The sequence below is a fragment of the Orbicella franksi genome, chromosome 3, assembly GCF_964199315.1.
Source record: "Orbicella franksi chromosome 3, jaOrbFran1.1, whole genome shotgun sequence".
In the NCBI taxonomy this organism is placed as follows: Eukaryota; Metazoa; Cnidaria; class Anthozoa; order Scleractinia; family Merulinidae; genus Orbicella; species Orbicella franksi.
In genome coordinates, this window is record NC_138147.1 from 13748216 (window position 1) to 13770325 (window position 22110).

Sequence of the window (22110 nt, forward strand, 5' to 3'; positions counted from 1 at the left end):
TTACTGAGGCCAGTCCACCCTGACAAATACCCCAGGTATTGCTGCAGTTATGACTAGAACAAGGTTTCTTCAAATCTTGCATTATCTGCATTTTGTTGACAATGAAAGTGAGGTTGCTAAATTGCCAAAGGACAGTCCTGATTATGACAAACTCTATAAAATCAGAGACTTGTTGAATATCATTAGAAGAAACATTGAAGGAGCACTGAACCTTGAAAGGAATATTGCTATTGATGAAACACTTATAAAATTCAAGGGAAGAGTTGGGTTTCGTCAGTTCTTGCCAAACAAACCCAGTCGATTTGGAGTAAAAAACTTTACTCTTTCCTAGTCATCAAGTGGGTACATCTGGGATCTACTCGTGTACACTGGCAAGACTGCTCATGATCCTGAGAAAGGGGTGGCTCACCATGTTGTAATGAAGCTATTAGAAGGACTTGAAGGAAAGGACTACAATCTTTTTGTGGACAATTGGTATTCACGTCCTGCACTGTTCCTCGATTTGGCAAAGGAGAAGACTCTGGCATGTGGCACTGTGCGAGCTGGCAGGAAAGGCTCACCTGGTGATATTATGAACATCAAAGACAAAGAGATCAAGTCCATGAAAAGGGGACAGTGTGTATTTAGGCAGAAAGGCAGACTCACTGCTTGCACATGGAAGGACAAGTTTGTCCACTTGTTGACAACAATGCCAGCCACTAATGAGTGTTCAACAGTAACACAGGCAGTCAAAGAGAAAGGAAAGTGGGTGCAAAAAGAAGTCCAGAGGCCAGCTATTGTGGAGTTATACAACAAGTTCATGAGAGGAATGGATCTAGCTGACCAGAGAGTAAGAAGCTATCAACGCAACACTAAAAGCTATGTTTGGTACATGAAGTTGTTCTTCTATTTTGTGGAAGTGGCAATCATGAATGCTTACCATTTAGAAAGAAAGAGCCCACATCACAACCCCCCAGCAACACAAAAGGCTCGGCGGATGCTCCCTTTCCGCCAGGAACTTATCAAGAAGCTAATAGGGGGATGTGTTTATCACAGAAAGCAACAGAACAATCGATCCTTGCCAGATGAAGGAAGATTCAACCTCTCACTGGGCCACTTTCCGGTATCAATGCCTACCAGATCCTACTGCAAAGTGCATATGCAGCGTGTTGATACCCAATATGCATGTTCTGTTTGCCACATTGGGATGTGTCCTGCACCTTGTTTCAAAAGATTTCACACCCTGGAAAACTATTACTATGATGACGAAGACCATGGTGATGCTGATGTGGTCAGGGGAACAGTGCGTAGCAGACCTAGAAAGCGAGCAAGGGGTCGCCTTAGCATTTAGAGTTATTTGTTGAAATGAGAACCTCCTTGGACTTTTATTACCCAATCTGTAGTGTCCATGAAAGAAAATAACTTCTGTTTTCATGTTATCATTGACCTTTGATATATTCTGATATTTTCCACCACAAAGTGAACTTTTTAAATGTCCCTCAGATCATACCCAAATTGACTAAATAGGGACCCCATGGTATCAAATGAAAGCTCTTTTACTGTAGTTTTAGTTTTTGTTAATAGTTTTGAGTCATGATATCATGGGAACATGTTTTAGCTCATTGTTCATAAAAATATCATTTTTTTTGTCCAAAAAAATGTCATTTTTTTGGAATTGCCCTCTTGGGTGACATGTAATATCTAAAATTTTGACTTTTTAATTAATCAGAATGATAGAATAAACATTAAGCTTTAATTTGATAGGTAGGTTGTGTGGTGGTATTCACTAATGATCAATTTGTATGACATTTTGCATTACACCCCCAAATCGAGCTAAAAAAAATCTGAAAGTCTGGTATACAAAGGGTTAAAAGATGCCCTGAGTGTGGTGCAGGCATAAGGAAAAGGCATGAATCTACCAAGGGTTCTCTGTTGCTTGTTACACTTAAGTGCATAAATGGCCACACCTACTTCTGGAACAGCCAGCCAATGATCAAAGGGATGGCTGCTGCAAACCTGTTAATGTCCTCGTCAGTTCTTCTAAGCGGGGCCACCTACACCAAGAAATTAGCTGAAATATCAAGATTATGCTTTTTTACAACATTTTATCACATTCAAAATTGTTGACTTCCAAATTGTTCCGTCAGTGAAGTGACCAGCAGTAATGCTATGAAGAGAGAAGGATCTAAAAGGTGCAAGGAAAACATCCAGGGTAAAGGGGCTAAACTGAAGGTTGTGGCAACTGATCGCCATGTAAGCATTAAGTCAGATATGAAATGAACCTACCCTGATGTGGATCACCAATTTGATGTGTGGGATTTAGCAAAAAGTGTCGCTCAAAAACTAACTGAAAAGGCAAAGAAGAAGGACTGTGGTGACCTCTTTCCATGGATCAAGTCAGTCTCCAACCATCTCTGGTGGTGTGCCAACACATGCAATGGGACAAGGAACTCTTACAAGAGAAGTGGATATCAATTGTCCACCACACTGCCAACACCCATCACTGGGACAGTGTAAATCACTATCATGAATGTCTCCACCCACTCGAACACAGCTAGCAGCCCTTGACCACAATGCCAACAACAGCAGAGACCATGCCACTGCTTCAACGAAACAAAACGAAGAGAGCTTCATTTCAACGTGGTCTCCCCCAAAAGAAGTTAGGAGTGTACTGCTAAACCAATTATGGAGAAGACGACAAGGGACCATGTACGCCCATCGCTGGATGCAATTGTCAAAGGGAAGTGTCAAGATGCTGCTGAAAGAAGTGCCACTCTCACGGCACCACATATTCCACGCAACATTGCTTGCACCCCTCGACCAGATAAAGCAAACGTTATTGCAAGGCACACGTAGATTTTCTGATACTTGAATGAATTTGATGCAATGGTTATTTAAGGGCTTCGGGCAATGTGTTCACTCTCTCTTTGGTATTTTTTTTGTACATGTACACCAAAAAATCTTACCTTTTAGGTGGTTTGCTCTGTAAAAAGTTATTTTCATTTAATTAACTTTCAAATCAATCCATTGCCAAGTTTAAGTTAATGAACGCAATGATGTTGGTGTGCAGAACAATATAATAACAAGCCATCATTATTACTGCTATTATTATTATTTTTTGAATAGAAATGGTTTGTTTGGATCGAGACCACGTGGTATACACTTCTCAGAGCGATGTACTCTGGCGTTCATAAGCTTCCATATAATTTAACACAGGAAAAAATGTCCAAACCGATGCAAAGGTCTTTTATAAAAGTGTTGCTTGCAAACTGCTTAGTAACTACATAAAGCAATAGCAAAAAATTAAAGGAGAACTGAAGGTAAAAACTGTTATTTTTTGTCACACTTTTTTTTAGAGAGCCTAACATAGGTAAAGTTGAGATTAGATAGTTATTCCTGTCCGTTTCTTGGTTTTCCCGAGAAAATTAGGTTTGAAACTGCATTTTTCCCACTTTTCAGGCCTTTTCATTGCAGGCCCGTAATGCATGTCAGCGGTAGGCTGTGACGTGTGATATGGGGAACACTGATTTCGTAAACAAGAAGAAAACAAGAAATATGAACTGAAAGCCGTCATTCTGTCACGGATTTCCACTACTATTTCCAACATGAGGGGCCATTTCAGCCATTTCAGTTTGAGCCAACCTGTCCTCCTAGTGAAGAATCAGTTGACTCGGTGAAAGGAGACGAAGGGGACGGCAAATTGGCCAATTTTGATGTTGAAGCTGGAAACACCAAATGGTGCATTTGTGGAGGCAATTGTGTTCCAATGCCGATGGCCAATGAATGTTTTTACTGTCAAGAGTTGGAGGCACTCAATCAAAAGTTCGACGAGTCGGGGGTTGAATGTATAACCAACCATGCAAAGTTTAGAATTGTGCCTGGATACAGACGTGCTAAATACTGCCCTTGTTGCAATTCACAACGCACGCTGTAATCCCTTGCCGGAACCCACCAAGAACAGGTTAGTTGTTTTGAAAATTGAGCCGCAAAAATTATTTGTTCATTGTATAATTGGCATATTTTTATTCTCTTCTAGATGGTGTTTAGTGGCCTACCTAACAATTAGAAATGAATTTCCAGAAGAGAGTGGTGAATATGCCGGATTCAAACCGGCGGAAATTGATTTAAATTAGACTTTCAAGACAATCAATCATGGATTTTAGCATGCTTTATTGATATTGATTTCTACAAATTTATGAATTGCAAAAACAGTACTCACCTTTGGCTAATACTCTTCTACTGATCTCTAAAATTAACCAGTTTTACTTTCCAGTAGTGTACTGGTTCTTGTAATTGGTTTTTTGATTTTCAACAAGTTGTTCAATCCACCTTAGAAATATTTATAAGTAATAGTCATGATCAAGTCCATTATGCATGGTTTGTTTGGAATAAATTTTGATTTGAAATTTGAAAGAAATGTACTGCTTGCTGTTGTTTTCGATGTATAGATTGGATGTCATGCATTTAAGAAAAAAATTGTTGCTTTACATTTTTTAACTTGTGTGACATTTTCTTTGAAAAAATAAATGTTAATCATCCATGATCACAAGTATTTCGATCATTTGATATATGACCTTGCATCTTGCCTATTTGAAATAAGCATGTTATTCAGTGTTTTCTTAAAGAAAACATAATACAACAATAACATCACAACATATGACAGCCACTGACCAAACACTGGCTCTTGTCTTTTTCATTCACTCACACAAGATTGATGCAAATGCAGACACTGCTTCCGAAGAAATCCAAAGCCATCCAAAGTCTGAAGTAGGTTTTACCTGTCCATCCCCCAAGGTACTGCCCCCTGGAGGTTCCAAGGGCATTTTGGGGGTGGCAGGGAACAATACCAAACCCCCAACAGGGCTTCTTTAACCCAACAACAAACTATCAGACCACAAAAGCCCATCATTCAGGGGCAGAAGCAAAGCTTGTCCTCTCCAGTTTCAAGGACCATACCACCCAAAACCACACTTGAGGTCCTGCCGCCCAAGCCACCTCCCCATAGGTATGTTCAGAAATCTTTAAAATTCTCCTATCAATGTGCCACAAGAAGGCTGGTCAAAACACCTTTCTGCCAGCATGGGAACAGATCACAAAGGACGCCTGAGTCCTTTAAGTACCGCACTTCACCTTCCCAAGCTATGGACATTGACTATTCAAGTTTTATTTCTTCTGTTGTGAACTTTGTACCAATATTGATTTTCTTCTGTTTGTTTCTGTATTTGTTATCTGTTCTGTCCTTTTACCTTTTTTGTGTTTATATTTTACTCTTGCTGGCTAGAGTTCAGGGGGGACAAACAAGCTGCACGCTGTGAGGACATACCATTATGAGAGATCCTTGGACCATTCCCCCATGTTCCTGAGAAATTATATTTTTATCCTCAAAGTTTTCATATTTCATTTCATTCTGCCGTAAATTTGGATACCTTTTAAATTTCTTTGCTCTTCGCACTGCTCACAAATATAATGCGTATATGGTATAACAACATTCCATCCTGAGCTGCTTGCAATAAGCATGCAGTTTCATTTTTCATCGCTCCAGGTTACTCGCCTGGCCACAACTTTTAAACTGCTCCACATTTCCACAGAATCCAGCCATTTGTAAAGAGTCAACTTCATCCACTGCATCACATCCGTCTTCAACAATCTCACCAACTGCAGCATCAACTTGATATTTTCATTCAAGCCCTTTATGTTATCGTCCACGCTGCCACTGACCACAACGAAAGAACTACCACCATACTGCACTTTACCTTCCCAAGCTATACACATTGACTATTTAAGTTTTATTTTTTTGTTCTGAACTTTGTACCAAAACTGATGTATTTATGTTTGTTTTTGTATTTGTTATCTGTTCTGTCCATTTACCTTTTTTGTGTTAATATTTTACTCTTGCTGGCTAGGGTTCAGGGGGAACAAACAAGGCACACACTGTGAGGACATACCATTGCACAAGATCCTCAGACCATTGCCCCCTGTTCCTGAGCAATGACATTTTTATACTCAAAGTTTTGATATTTCATTTCACTGCTGTAAATTTGGCTACTTTTTAAATTTCTTTCCTCTTTGCTCTGCTTACAAATATAAGGAGCATATGGTATAACTATGTTCTGTCCTGAGCTAATTGCAATAAGCATGCAGCCTCATTTTTCATCACTTCAAGCTACACCGACACTTGCCCATGACAACATGAAACAAAAAAACAAACTAGTGCTACAAGCTGACTTCCAAGTATGTTTTCACTGATGGTTTATCTTGCTCCTGAAATGATGTGAAGTCAAGAGAAAATCTCTCCTGCTTAAACCAAAAACATAAACCCATCCACAGGACTTAATCGCATTGCATCGCAATACTGTTTCCCTTGACAATTACTGACTAGCCCCCAGTAGGTCTGCTTATATTTTCCCAAGTAGACTACTATTGGGGAAAAAATGTCATCACTGACAATTTTGCAATTGGATCCAATTTAAGCCAAGTGCACTTTTACTATAGCAGATAGAAAAATCCCTTCAGCCACCCAACAATTCCATTGTCTTAAAAAATTCAAACCAGAACAATAGCCAAGGTTTCATATGGGTACAAACTGCCACAAGACAGTTCTATTGGCCCCAGCGCTGATGAGTTCATGAGAAACAAATTTCTCTTTGGCCTTAATGAATCCTTCAGCCACTTCCAAGAAGATATATTTTACAGAGATGGTCAAAGGAAACCTGAAGACCCACCATTTACCCTGGCTTTTATAGTGAACCAAGCCATATCATTTGCAGCAGCACAAATCAAAGTTGAGGACACCTCTTCAAGCTAGCTTACAAATTCTTTTGATGTTTTTAATATTTTGTTGTTTAATAGTTAATTGCTTTAATATTTTACAAATTTAAACTATTTTGTGAAGCACTTTAGAATATTTTTATAGTTTTAGCACTGTAGAAATACAGTTATTGTTATTACCAACACACAAACAAGCTTCTAGCCAGTTCCACCACAGAAGAACAGGTCCTCTACACAACAGCCACGGACACCTATAAAATGTTCCAAAAATCTCCTGGCAGATCCAGATCTGGAAACTACCCCCAACGCACCCTGCTTCTTCTGTGGCATTAAACAGCTACACCCCTATGACGTATGCCCTGCTTCAGGACAATCCTGCAGCTACTGTCACAAAACTGGTCACTTTGTAAATGTTCGTCAACAAGCTGCCAAAGACTGAATAACCCTCAAGCCCTAATTTCTAAAAGCCTACTTCACCAGGCCCCAGACAGGAACACATCAGAACAGTGGAGGAAGAAACAAACTCATACAAGTACACCCTTCCAGAGGAAGGCATATAGTACGAGAACTGCATCACCCTCTGAGACCAGCAACCTTCCACAACTAACAACCTTGCACCAGTCAAGAATTCTGAAAAAGGCCATTTTGTTTTCCTCGTTTTGAAGGACTTTAACAATAGCACACAAGTTTAGTTCCCTTTCTGATGGACTCAACAGCTTCATACAACACTTTGCCATCCAGCAGGCTCTCCAACATGCCATGGCAAAGGTTCTGCCATCCAAAACTATAATACTACCCCACGCCAATCCACATGAAATCATGAATACATGTAGACAAATGGAAATACCGTGCATAAATAAAATTATTAAATCATATTGTACCAATGTAACCCCTTGGTCTACTCCCCCTCCAAGCCAGTAAAGCCAACTAGTAGTACTCAGTACAGAGGCCAGCAAGACAATTGGTGCATTTAACTCTAAACAATGACTTCATATGGGAGAGTTCCACACACAACAACCCTCCCTCATTCCCCCGCCCCTGACAACTGGCCCTAAATGTAATCAAGATGTCAGCAGCCGGGACACCGTAAACACCTCCAGCCTCCTAAAGCAAGTCTGACCCAAACCAGGATCTTCAACTCTTGAGTTCATTTCAAACAACTGATCCTTGCTTTTTAAGGGGTTTGGCTTCCTCTGCCTGCCAGTAGATTTTGGCCGATGAAGAAGCAGAAGCAGCAAGTCTTCAAGAAGTTGATGCTTCTGCCGGAGCTTTCAAGCTTCCAACTGACCAAACAACTCAGACTCAAGATTCCTCTGTATTCATCATCACTTTCAAAAGCTAAAATAAAGCAATGCTTAGCACTTTGTGCTTAGCATTCCTCATCACCAATGCAGTTTATCTGAATCAGTTATCACAGAACCAATTTCAATGATAGTTTAATTTGTCCACTGAACTGTGTCGATGCCACAGGCAGCACAATGATGACATGCATTACTGAAACCATAGTATCCAAGGCATTTTTTTGGAAAACACTTTTGTAGTGATTTATTTCCAAAATTGTTTAAAACTAGTAAAGACATGAACGAAAAGAGCACCTCCATCATCGGTATTGACGCCCAATTGGGGCCCTGGAAAGCCGGCAGAACAACGTTCTTGCCATGATGGACGATAACTGAAGCAAATTAATGATCTTGAAGATTTCACAGTGAACTCTGTGGCACTCGCGAGCTCTGCAACAGCTCCTGTCTGTAACAAGACCATGTTTGCCCTGTCTTACCAGGTTTCCAGTGTTTTGTTTCACAGTGGAGTGTCTCAACAAGATAAGATTTGTCTAAGCCATCTGGGAATTTGCATGTCCAGACAGGGTGTTGAATCTTCAGAAAAATTTGGACAAAAACTTTGAATTGAAAATGCTGTGTTACAAATAGGCATTGGAAGAGAAACCATCAGAAACCCTGGCTATATTGAAGGGAAAATATTTCTGCGGCAACTACACAGTTTGAAAAAAAAAGGTTTTTTCTGATTCCTATGGGTAGCACAATGAGAACATCGTTTTCTCAAATAGAGAAGATACCACATTGGAAGAGGAAGGATTTCAGTCTTGAGTGAGTGTTGTACTTAATCCAGTAAATCTCACTATTTTGCTAGCGCACACATCCTATATACAACCATCCAAAATCGATGTGCATCTCTGGAAACTTCATCTCTGCAGTTCGCCATTTTGTTTTTCCTAAGCTCACGCAATCAAGTCACGATGATGTCATGCATCAATTATGTCTCACCCAATCAGTATTTGGTGCACCGATTCAAAATTCAAAGTGATGTGTGCAGGCTCTTCTCCCTTACTCTGCACACACCCCCCCCCCCCCCTAACTGTGAAGCACGAAAAACGCCTGATCCTGTATACTTTAAAGTACAACTGCACACAGCACCCTATGGTCACCAATAACATAAAGAGTATGTTAGAGAGGGGAAGACATCTTCCAGCAGGGCATTTCAGTTAAATTGATCCAATACTCCTAAATAGGGGACTGGTTTTAAGTGGTGACATCATTGGTCATCGCTTAATGCTGCCTGGCAATGTCCGAGGATGTTAAGATTTATCCCTTTGGACCAAAGAGCACTGGGAACGAGGAACATGAATTTTGCGATCTGCCATCTTTGATTTGCAAGGATTGAATACTCAGCATTGGTGGCTGTTACATACAGAGGAAGTATTTGAGTCTTGAGTGAGTGTTGTACTTAATCCAATGAATCTCACTAGTTTGCTAGCAAACACATCCTATATACTAAATACAAAATCCTTGTGCAAACCAACATATTAAGCTCAAGCAATCGATAGGTGTTGAAAAGTAGAGAGAAGGCCAGTGTCGCAGCTGTCAAGACCTTACCAGATTGGAAGGAAACCAATGGCAGTTTCTTGACAAGATTAAAAAGGTGAGCTGTCTAAAATTTAAGACATCAATTTATACCATGGTATTTCAATTTCTTTTATCATGGATGATATTCATTTTCCAAGACAAAATATAACGAAATAAGATAGAAGTTGCGTTCTACACTGGTGGTTTACGGTTTTACATGGTTGACAGATATCTTCCAACATTGAGTTTAACGAATAATCTACTCATAGTAAATGACCAACAGTATATTTAAAAATCGCTTCTTGCATGACTTGGGAATGATGTGGAAAGAAATCCTAGCCCTTTAATTAACAATCAAGGGGGTTTTTTGCATTCATAAGAGGCCATAAGATATTCAAGCTGGAAATGGACAAGTCATACTGTTTCAAGTTTCATAAACAATACAGAGTAAAGGGTTCAATAACTTGAAAAAGTCTAAGTGAAGTGTAAGGTATTGGGGCTAACAATGTATCAGGTAATCAGAATGGTAGATACAACAGTCTTGTTGTCTGCAATTTACAGATGGTATGTTTAGCAATGGGGTTATCATTTTTGTGATAATAATGTTATAGTTACTATAAAAGAGGTATTATTAAATTATAGTTATTTTAATTGATACCCTAATTTTTCTCTTTGTAGGACACTGAAAAGGTTACACCTTGCTCCATATATTCAGTATCACTGACCTTGTCAGTGTAATCAAGTAAAATTTGGCTATATACAAACAAGACATGGTTTCACAAGACAGTGTATAATGAGCACAGTAGTAGGAATCATTACACATTATTTTGTATCATTTGAGTAACATTAGCCCACACCAACCATGTACTGACTAAACAACACAATCCTCAATTGATGTCCTGCCCTTTACCAAGACACTGAGCTACGTACATAAGATCAAAATTATAACAAGTGTTATCTCATTGATTATATTTTGCATTGGAATCCATATGGTCAGTATAAACAAGTAAGAGCTGATATTCAAACAAGATGCAATCAAAATATATAACATGGAAGAAGGCTAGAAAGCCAAACACTACATAGAGTATGTAGAGACCCAGAAAGAGATAGTTATGGAGGTAGCCCATCATACATTTTATCAGATTTTGTTTAAGTTCCGCATGATTTAAATGTACACATTGCAGACCAAAAACTATTTGGTCAATATTAAATTACTACAATTGCAAGCTACTTACTGAATGATCAAAAAAATATTTTATCTAGCCAACTCTTAGGTTGGTTTATTTTTAACTTGAAAAGCGATTGAAGGAAAATCGCTTTGTTGATCTAATAACAACAGCTTAATCATTACCTGTAGCAATCTAATCTAGCAGGAGTTCCTATAGAACATTGCACAGCATCAATGAAAATTCATTCATATAATTTCTAATCTTTTACCATTTTGTTATTACAACACTTGTCAGTGGTTCAGTAGAAGAGGAGCACACACAGCCTGAACAGACCCATATTTAGGTGGCCCTTCTTCCCAGGCAGAGTTGTTCTCTACAAGGGGTTTTGTCAATCGGCGCCATGCAAGATACTAAACATTACCATTGCCGAATTCCAAGCAGTTGCCAAGGAGCTTCAGCCACAATACAGAGATGTCATTATCACACGCCTTTGAAGGCACACCAGTTTCACACTGTATTTGTGAAACACAAGCCGAACACCACAGATGATTTCAACAATGAACATTGCAACTTAGGACAGTACCAAGACTACTCCATGTCATATACCTTGCCTTCTTCACCCAACTGTAACCAACAACGTTAAACACAATGGACATGATTCCGCCGGTTTTATCAATTCGTGAGCATGGTCAATTTAGCCACAACAAAACCTTAAGTTACATATTATCAGGTTTTTGTATCTTGCCAATAGGTTGTAGGTGTAACACAACAATGTATTGATAGTATCTTTTTCAGCAAATATTTCACTCAACAACCAACAGCAATTATTCAATATTCTGTGATTGCTTTATTGAGGTGTAGTCTTTAATTAATTAAACTACAATTCCTTAAAGTTCATAAGAAGCAAAATTAGTTTTTTAATATTTTGAAAGTTCAACATTTTAAAGACACTATTCCAAAGTTTGAACTGTGTTGGAAAAAAATAGGCGATTTTATAAGCCTGAAAGTTGTGCCATTTTGCTCTCAAAAATGGTCTTTGAATTGCATGGCCAAAATGTCAGGTCATGTGGCCTGATGACATAGTGTTGTGGACAAGACTACGAGATTGCAATATGGCGTTGAGTAGGAAAGTAAGCAGAAGAAGGAGATAATGCATCGCTGGTGTCCCTAATAATCAAAGTTGTACAAATTCAAGCAACACTCCACATATACGAGTGCATCAGTTTCCTGCCGATCCAGTTGTGAGGGTCAAATGGGTGAAATTAGTCCAAAAACATTGCCACGATTTTCATGAGCCACAGTCAAAGTATTCATCACTCTGTTCTGCACATTATAAAGAAAGTTGTTAATTGCGAAACTTATCAGTTCTCAGCGGCATGGAGGAAGGAACCCAAGTCCAAGCTATATTAATGCAGGGAGCAGTTCCAACTCAAGTTACCATTGTTCCTGTAGTACCAGAACGCATTAAAAGACAAGTAAGATAAGCTTACATGTTGCTTTTTTGGTTATTATTTGCATCAACATCCAATCACACCAAGTGTAAAGACCACATCATCTCTCAATCTCTTGTGTGTAGTTTTGCTCTGCTGTGATGAGAAGAATATTCTTTTTGCTTAAGGCCTGAAACTACATGTACTTAATACATAGTTAAGTGTAGTTGGTTTTGGTTGAAGTTTCATTCTTGACCTAATCTGCAACACTCTTTGATTGCCAAATGTATATGAAGCTTACGTGTACGTGAGGAAATCAGGGGCGGATCAAGGATTTTCCTTAGGAGGGGTGCACCAAGCATTGGTGAATGTGAACCTCTGATTAAAAAGCTGTAAAGAATGGATCCCCCAATCAAGAGAAACTAACAAAAGGAAATCTATTTCAAAGGAAGCACCTATAACTGCTGCAGCTGTTGTACAAGTGAGATGGTGAGCCTGAAGATGCATCTGACAGTCAAGAAATTAACTCTGTCCCTGAAGAACTGCACCTCCTATCAGAAGCTGAAGGTGCGAATGAAACAGAAATTGAATCTGTGATTGAGGCTCTGAAGCTTCCTCAGGAAAATGACTCAGACTTTGACTCTGACTCTGAAGGTTTTGACAGCAAGGAGGAGTCAGATTAAGAACTTCTTTAGAAGTCAGCCATTTGAGTAAGCTTTGTTTTCAAGTAATTGACTTATAGCTTGCATTTTGGAAACACTTAAAATGATTTTTGTTTTACATTTCTATCTCAGACAAACAAGTGTTAAAAGGACTTATTTAATTTTCATCCTACAGTACTCTGTAAAGGAAGATAACACGGCGGCTAATATAAATCATTGCTTCTTTGCCTAGTTTTCATTAAATTAATGCCACCTAACAAAATCAATAACACTGTCCCATTGATAAAACAGTTTATAACTCTAAATGCTGAAAATGGCTTTTCCTAACTTCTACAATGTAGATTTCAAAATTTTCTGGGGGAAGGGAATGCCCCCAGACCTCCAAGATAAGGGGCCTTGCAACGCTAACTTGTCACAGCCAGCTACTCTTCCAGCTGTAGACACTTACTTCAAAACATTTTGAAACCCCTGCTGACAGGATTGCAAGAGGACTTTCTCCAAAAGGTGGTGGAGAAGTGGGAAGACCTCAGTGAAAATTCAAAGAAATCCCTTGAGGAAATAGGGAACTTCTTGCTGCAAACTTCACTTACTTGTAATTCTTGGTGAAGAAGCAAACAAAGCCTTGAAATTGTTTGAATATGCCAAAAAAGAAGGCAGAAATCCTTTGGCATTTCTTTCTTCAAATGAATCTGGCTCCTGTAGGGTAACAAGAACAGTGTGTGAAGCTTTTCATCTCTGTGGTAGTCAGAATGCTGAAATTTAACACAGTCTATGAAGGAATATTCAAGCTACATATTTTTACTGAATCAAAGTAGGAATATTTTAAAAAGGAACTCATTTACAATGGAACATATGGCATTCTATTTTGGTTTCATGCACATCGATTTAAGTCGTGTCAAGCAACATGATTTTGTTTAGACAGAGTCAATCAGTTGACAGAGTTTGATAAAACAGTTGGCAATTACTGGGTGTTTTTGAACTAGAAGTGAAATAAATTTGGCTGAACTATCGTTAATCCAGAATTTCCTTTCTGTACAACTTGGCAAGAAAACTTGAAATTGACATTTGGTGCATCAAAAGATTGCACAATCCCACACAATTCCCTGCACAACTGAAGTTTTTTTCCTGCACAATTTGCCTTCAAAATTTGGAACAATTTTTTTTCCCACACCCTATTAGAAGGGCAACTTGGAGGTAACACATTTAATTTTGAAATTCAGGTGAGAGGGGAAATTAAATTGATTACCGTATTTATTACTGTATTTTCTCAATGAAACGCCAGTTTATTCGAGCCTGGAGTTAATCAGAGTTTTATTCATTATCTTATTATTATACTTAAAGCTTACTATAACTCAAATATAAATTCCTTGAGGGTCCTTATTTACGAATCTACGTGGGAGACCGGGCATTTATTCGAGGCCCGGCGTTTTATTGAGAAAATACGGTCTATCCATTATCGGTTTTCATCGATTGGGCACACCGGGATAAAAAGCAGAAAACACAAGGTCACTTGTTCTTAGCAAATCGAGCAGTTTTCACACCTCCAGTCCCAAGGAACGACGCTCGTTTCCCTCCAAAGTCATTCCTTGTTAGACCTAGACAGGAGAAGAAGAGAGGGGTTGTTCTCAAAAACAGCTTTCACAATTACAATGAAGTTTCCAATATTTCGGAACGCAAAATCAACATGATGAAAGAGACCTTAATTGTGAAATCAGCTGGGCGACGCCTACATGAACACTCGTGTGGTGCTAGCAACTCGTCTATTTTCAACAAAGAAAACTAAGCAGAGAACTTGAATAAACTCGATCAATTCAAGCCAACCATTGAAATTTCAAATTTAGCAACAATTCGTCTAACGGGATGAAATTGGCAATAGAAACTCCGTGCCCAGCCTGCGAGCCCAAACAAAGGTGACCTTGCTCACCAGCCCCACAGAACGAGATCAAGTTTGACGCTAAAACTCCCTTCTCTGCTAATAGAAGATCATTCTCTACATCAGAAAGTATAATAAGTACCTATCATCTGTCATGAAAATACTAAATTCTTAAGTTAAGATTACTAAAACGTACCAAATAATCGACAGAACCAGGACGATCGAACTCACCTGATCGATTTCACATCCAGCTGTTACAAACTGACGCATTCTCCACAATGCATTGCGACGCCTTCACCAAAGTGAGGCACGTCTCTAGGGAGGGGTAAGTTCATCAAATTTTTCTAACAGGTAGAGTTCAGCATTTATTTTCAAAGCAAAATTTATAGAACAAAGATAATTCTTTACAATGAACATTCGGATTCTAAGCTGTGTGCCTCATTGACTTAAATTAAAACAGAAATACGCATCATTTGACAATTTTACTCTGCCCTACCCTACCCAGTCTGTTATTTTGTCCTCTTTTGTCCAGTGTTTTTCCCGCGCAAGTTTGAAGATGGCTTTGAGGGATAATGGCGGTCAGACGACAAAAAGAGCTACAAAAGTCCCCAGAACGGTCGTTATAATACACTCAGACGAGCTTGTAAGATTGTGCGATAATCTGCCCAAAGTTCCTAAACGGGTAAGCGGACTTTTTTCCATTTCGCTAGCGTTGTTTGTTTATTTTGCGCCGAGATCCGTTTCCGTTAACACTCTGCTACATTGATTCACCGGCCTGTCTGATTCCCTATAACCATGGATGTCTTTTTTTGTAGGCATCGCTGACTCATACATTGATTAAAGCCTATGGACTTATGGAAAATGCCAGGTAATTACGTAGCGTTTCTTCATTGTCTTCATTGTAGTATCAGTCTTTGAAACACCATTCTTTTTCTTGACAAATGTGTCATACTTCAGCTGTATCAAGAAAGTGGAAAACCGTCTGACTTAATTGCTGCAATTTGCCCGTGTGCTTACATGAAGCTCTCGCAGATACATTAAATTTCAGTCATTTTCCGTAAAAAGGCTATCTTAATTAAAGGAAATTTCAACTTTTTGATCACAAAAATTGCTTTAATTAATCCAAGAAGTCAGTTGAACAAATTATTAATATTGATACCTGCTGAAAAGCAGGTTTTTGTGTAATATTGACGTGGTTCAATTATTTTATACAGCTTAATCTTAACTTGAAAACCATGTATCAATTAACTTTTGTGTATGTTCATCTTAAAGGGAAAATATCAGGGATGCTTGTTTGAAAATTTTCTAATTAGACCACTAAAGGAGACCAAACTGGGTGTGGTTCAAGCTTTATTTGACCCCTAAAAGATACCACTTAAAACGGCTCTATTACCAGCCACTCTTCAGTGGGGAGTCCACGTTAGTAGACCGGACTCATGAGACCGGTAGAAATTGAGCCTAAAAACGGAATTAAGAGCATTTTTTCTATCTTTATTCTTTGAGTACCTTAAAAGATACTTTGACAGCCAAAAATAGTGGTGTTTTGTCATGAACACACAAAGTGAGACTAGAATCCTTGATTTATACCCCTAAGTGAGACAACGAGCATCCCCAACCTTTTCATATGAGTCCATCCCTCTGAGGATCTTGTTACACTTATGCTACACGGTGCCAAATGTTATAATCATCTCAACTTGAGGTTGATAATTAGCTAAGTGTACAACACATACACAAACACATAAATGATAGCACCATTCATGCAGCTTCAGGGAACTGGTTTCATAACGATACATGTATCTCTAAACAGAGTCGTTCAACCAAGACAAGCCTCAGTCAGAGAGCTTTCTGCTTTCCATTCTTTGGACTACATTGAGTGCTTAGAACAAGTAACAAATGGTGACGAGTGCGAGGAAGGGGAGCATGTGGCTTCTGAGTATGGTTTAGGTATGATAGCACTAAACCTAACTAAGTTAACTTATGATAATGCTATACACCTGACCAGTTAAATGACTGCACATAGAAAGCGTACACATATTGACTGAACCAGAAGCATATCACCTAGGTGATATGAACTCAATAGTGATTTGACTGGTGAGCAGAAATACTCACCCTTCGAACATCCAAGGCTTAGCGCACAGATGGTTGGCAGATGTCATCACATTTTTAGCCAACACATACACTGTAGTCCTTACTTGCTCACTAACTTACACGTACTTCCTTTTACCATATGGCAAACTAGTCTAGCAATTCTGATAAGTTCCCTAAGCAGTCTAAATTTACAATTCAGCAAACAATTCTTTTCCACAGGCTTTGATTGCCCTGTGTTTGATGACTTGTTTAACTGCATGTCTGCTGTAGCTGGAGGAACGCTTACTGCTGCCGAGATGTTGAACAAAAGGGAATGCTCTATAGCAATCAACTGGCAGGGAGGCTGGCACCATGCCCAGAGGTATGTAGCTCATGATTTTTATTCCTCAAACCATTCCTTTCCATATCAAGATTCTCCTTAAACCATAGAACAGAATGATATATAAGCTATTTTGCTCCTTCCACAAGCAACTACTATAACAATACTGTTGCAAGGGCAGCACAGTGGATATCATGTATGGGTGACATTGCACTGGCATATGATCAGCAAATTACTATTAAAATTCTGCATCCAGCTAGAACAAGAGTTGACAAGGGATCAAACTCTGGCTCTTATTTTGCACTCTTGACAACCCTGTTAAAAGTAGACAGCTGCTCTTGAAAATCACAATCCACATGTATTGCACATCATGCAAATGATCCTGCACATCATGCATTACTCATATCACACCATACACATGTACTGCAAGTACTGCAACAAAGGGCTATGTGGCTATTAATTCCTCCGGTATGCATCACACGCCTACATTTTTTAAACTTTTCCAATCTAGTACATGCATGTGGAAATATTACAACTGGTTTAAATTTTTTGTTCTTGGCATCATTAGGGATGAAGCATCTGGATTCTGCTATGTTAACGATGTTGTCTTAGGGATTTTGAAGTTGCGGGAGAAGTTTGATAAGGTTCTCTATGTGGACATTGATCTTCACCATGGCGATGGTATGTGAAATCTGTTTTTAGCTCTCATATGAATTTGTTTGTTTTTTGTGGTTGTTGTTGTTGTTGTTTTGTTTTTCTTTTCGTTTTTGTTTGCTTGTTTTTTTTTTTTTTAAGGCTAGTAATAGAGGATCATCCTCTAATCACTCTATTTTGCCTACTACTGGGCAAACAGATGCATTTTGTTTGAATTTCAGAGAGCTGAGTTGGGTAAGAGAATGTCTGTGAATGGGCCATATATTTGTGTTCTTGGTTTTGGACTGGAATTAGCTTGCAATAGAGGCTCATCCGTCCACCAACAGGCTATAAAAAGTTGGCTATATTAATGGAGTAAAATGACTGACTGAGCTTTTGTTCAGACCAAAGTAGACGTAATAACGAGGTGACCATATTAACGGAGTGACAGTAAGGTGGGGTTCCACTGACTGTAATTTACATTGGGAGAGATTCCCCCCATTAGCCCCAGTTGCAAGCTAGTTCCAGTCCTATACCGAGAATTAATATGAATATGGTCTATTTGAACTCCCTATTACCAGTATTATGAAATCCAGTATTGGTAATACATTACAGGCTAAGCAAGAGAGTTTCCAGAGACCTGAAAACAAGTAACTTCTACTTTGCAGTGAGAGGTTTAAGTACAATAGATGTGTGTATGACTAATTCATCTTTTGCCTGAAAATTATTTGCAGGGGTTGAAGATGCCTTTTCTTTTACTTCAAAAGTAATGTCAGTATCATTTCATAAATTTTCCCCTGGATTTTTCCCAGGTATTACAACACTAAGTTTTGTTTGTTTCTTTGTCTGGTTGTTCTTTATGGTACAAACAATAACCCTAACAATAATCACATTGTGATGTGAAATTTTCGCATACAACGCATGGATACACAACAGTGATGTACAATTCTTGTCATATAGTCGCAAAAAAGACGAGCATTTTTTGAAACAAACAAGATAATTTATCCCCAGTTAATAATTATGGTGAGACTCCAGAAACTAAGAAACCACTTGTGTCAAATGGAGAGGAAGCCATTGGTCAAGTGTCATATCCATAGGTGACAACAGGAGACAGTGTTTTGTCTAATCCACTAGTTGCTTGATCTGATCTTGTACCTCAGTCAGTTAGTAGAGCTCAGCTATGAGGCTTGATATCCAGTCTAGTAAGTAAAAACAATGCTTTTGTTGGACTGCAAGTGAAAAACTTTTTGTCTTGTTCATTTACAGGTACAGGATCACACTATGATGTGGGTTTTGGCAAAGGAAAATATTATTCTGTCAATGTGCCACTGAAGGATGGAATCACTGACAACCCTTTCATTGAAATATTTTCAAGGTTAGTACAATACAACCAGACTATGTTTCTCTGTCTTCCTGGTTGGTCTAAATTTTAAGTCAGAGCCTGTACAATCATGTGAAGAGCTTTCAGAGCCTTTTGAGGATCAACTGAATGTGTGATACTCTATAATAGTTTTCCAAAGGTCACTATTAATAAACTAAGAAGTTTAAAAATCTTCTTTCAATAATTGTGTTACAGAGTGATGTCAGAGGTCAAGATGAGATTTAAGCCAAATGCAGTCGTTTGTCAGTGTGGCATTGATACACTGGCTGGTGATCCTATGGCATCTTTTAACCTCACCCAGCACAGCATCGGAGAGTGTGTCAAATACCTAATGCAATGGAACCTGCCATTGTTATTGCTCGGAGGAGGTCTGTGAAATGTCATTTTACATGTAGTTGCTACAGTAATTCCATTTCTTGGCCATCCCACTTTGTTCATTCCAGAAGTTTTGTTAAGAATAAGTCTACTGTCCATAGACATGTCTGTATTGACTTATCAGACTATGAGCCCTAGTTTTCATGTTGTTTTCACAAGAGTATTCTTTTCATCTTTGCAGGTTTTGGCATTTGTCCTCAATAAAAATTTCAATTTCCATTTTAAAGAGAGGCTTGTTGGTGACATCTGCTTGTCTGATGTTATCATACATAACAGCCATTCACACTCCTTGTCAGAACAAGAGATAAAAACTGTCATGTCAGCTAATTGATGATTAATTGTATTTTATTCTAGGCGGATATAACGTAAAGAATGCTGCAAAGTGCTGGACATATTTGACTGGTGTGGCTCTGAATCAATCATTATCACTTGACATCCCAGAACATGAGGTAATAAGTGCTGTGAATTAGATTGAAAAAAATAATTATAATCCTTGAATGACAGGTGTGGCCTGTTTGAACTTGATGACACAAAAAGGCAATGCACAGAGCTGTGTTTTAAACTTAACAGAAGATTTGATTTATTTTTAAAAAAATAAAGCACACTCCCAACTACAATAACAAAATATTTATCTTTTTTTAAGTATTTCCTGACCTATGGACCAGACTACCAGCTTAATATTCCACCTGGGAGACGGCATGACATGAACACCACAGAAGATCTCAAAAATCTCCTCAACACTGTATCAGGTAATTCATTGGGAAATCCTATCTTACTAATAAAAACCACCCAATAGTTCCTGTTTGGTGGTTTTATGGACCGGGTATCAAGTGATATACACAGTGCATTTCCTACCTACCTTATTCTAGTGAGTTTAACAGGGCCTTCCTCCTAGTCTAGGCACCATGCTGTATTATCTGTGGAGAACATCAATAGACAACAAGCCCCAAATCACACATTATAGTACTGATTTTTTATTGTTTCTCAAGTGCATCAAATTCTTTCACAGTCTGTATGCTATTGAATGGCGTTGACACTTATAACAGCCCCAGACCTCTGTGCACATGCACCCTTTAAAATTTTTGAGGTCAAATTTCTTATTTTTTTTTCAATTATCCACTATTACTGATGTCTAAACAAGATACTAATATTTTTTCACATAAAATTACCTTTCTATTTCCATCTTTGTAGGAAATCTGCAGAAGATTAGATGATGAGACCTTTTTAAAAAAATATATTTAAAGTTGGATGTAACCATTTGATAATCTGCCTGATGCAGTGGAAGTGACCATGCATTTTGAGCTTCAAGAGTTTTTATTGTATAGTTGTAAACTAGTTGTATTTGCAGTCAGCTGGTCTGATTTCATTTGGAGTTTGCAGAATAAGTGTACCTGGCAAACAGACATGTATGTCTTTTAACATACCCCAGAAGGGGTTGCCTGAGATTCAGTGTCTCTTATCACATGGCAAAAGAAGTCTATAGTGGTTCCTTGTAGGGTACGAAACTTGAACCACACCTAAACTATGAGTCTGAATGAGCGACTGAATGGATCAACGTTCTTAAATGTTATCTAGTTTTACTCAACCTTTGCAAGATACCTTTAAGAAATATCATGGAAGAATCACCTTTATTACAAGCTTTCAAACCCAATATTATTGTTTAACCATGTTTTTGTTTCATACATGGAGCCCCCTCTAACATTATTGAGACACCGGTATTTATTTTTAACATTTCCTGAATGAATGTACTTCGGAAATATAAAAGAATGTGGAATATTTATTTTTATACATCAGTCAATCTAATTATACAGTATACAGTACATAGTATTACATCTGCTGTAAGCATAATAGATATATTGTCTTACATGTATTTGAAGAGTACTTTTCTTGCATAGTGACTGATAGTTGGTTGGAAGTCTTTTTTTACTATGTGTAGCTGTCAATTATATTTTGCATAAAGCGGATACTTTTGATTCTAATTAATGGTGACACCAAACACTTTGTAATTTTGTCAAGTTGCTGAAAAAGAGTGATTGATTAAAGAAAGTGTTCATCATTCAATGTGTACCCAGTCATCAGGTGTGAATTCTGGTAGCCATTTTCATGGTCAGGAAATTTTGTACATCATGGAGGAAATTCAGAATTTCCCGTGAAAGTCAGGGCATTTGATTTAACATTGTTGCAGGTGTTGTTAGCATCTGTTGTTGATCATTACCATCTCGTTATTAATAATCAATTATTTTCTGCACAAGAAATTGTCATAAACTACAAGGTTAAATTGGCTACTAATTTTCTTTGATTGGTCACAGTCTCAGTGAAAAGTCAACAGTATCCTTTCTCATATTAATTAACTTCTAGCAACCTGTAATTATTCAGCCTCAAGAGTCCCCATGGGCCCAATGAGGATGAGTGAGTGAGTAACCTGTAATTATATTAACTCATTTCCCATCTTACATACACATTCCTAAAAATACAAGACATGTTCCATATTTCAAGTTATAGAAATATGAGTGGAAGTTTGGGAGAGAGAAATGCTGTGGGAACACAAGCTGACAGGAGTGTTTCCATAGCT

General features: G+C 38.3%; 1 protein-coding gene and 1 long non-coding RNA gene across 2 annotated transcripts; one reads left to right on the forward strand and one right to left on the reverse strand.

Annotated features, from left to right (window-relative positions):
• Window positions 1–4122: 4122 nt before the first annotated feature.
• On the reverse strand, window positions 4123–14994 carry LOC145481369 (uncharacterized). Its single transcript, XR_014048627.1, has 3 exons — window positions 14974–14994; window positions 14411–14464; window positions 4123–13565 (listed from the first exon to the last, which is right to left on the reverse strand). It is a non-coding gene; the product is annotated as an uncharacterized LOC145481369 (long non-coding RNA).
• On the forward strand, window positions 14460–21804 carry LOC145481368 (histone deacetylase 8-like). The gene is made up of 11 exons (XM_081459852.1): window positions 14460–15424; window positions 15558–15610; window positions 16550–16686; window positions 17050–17191; window positions 17718–17830; window positions 18517–18594; window positions 19049–19157; window positions 19359–19531; window positions 19893–19987; window positions 20182–20287; window positions 20730–21804. Exons 1-11 carry the CDS (start codon window positions 15299–15301, stop codon window positions 20750–20752), a joined length of 1155 nt encoding a protein of 384 aa, XP_081315978.1. The 5' UTR covers window positions 14460–15298; the 3' UTR covers window positions 20753–21804.
• The last annotated feature ends 306 nt before the right edge of the window (window positions 21805–22110 follow it).

Coding starts and splice junctions, on each gene's coding strand:
- LOC145481368 (XM_081459852.1), top strand. CDS start 15,299: ATGGCTTTGAGGGATAATGGCGGTCAGACGACAAAAAGAGCTACAAAA. Junction 17,192..17,717: donor GGCTGGCACCATGCCCAGAG/GTATGTAGCTCA, acceptor TGGCATCATTAG/GGATGAAGCATCTGGATTCT. Junction 19,158..19,358: donor TTCATTGAAATATTTTCAAG/GTTAGTACAATA, acceptor ATTGTGTTACAG/AGTGATGTCAGAGGTCAAGA.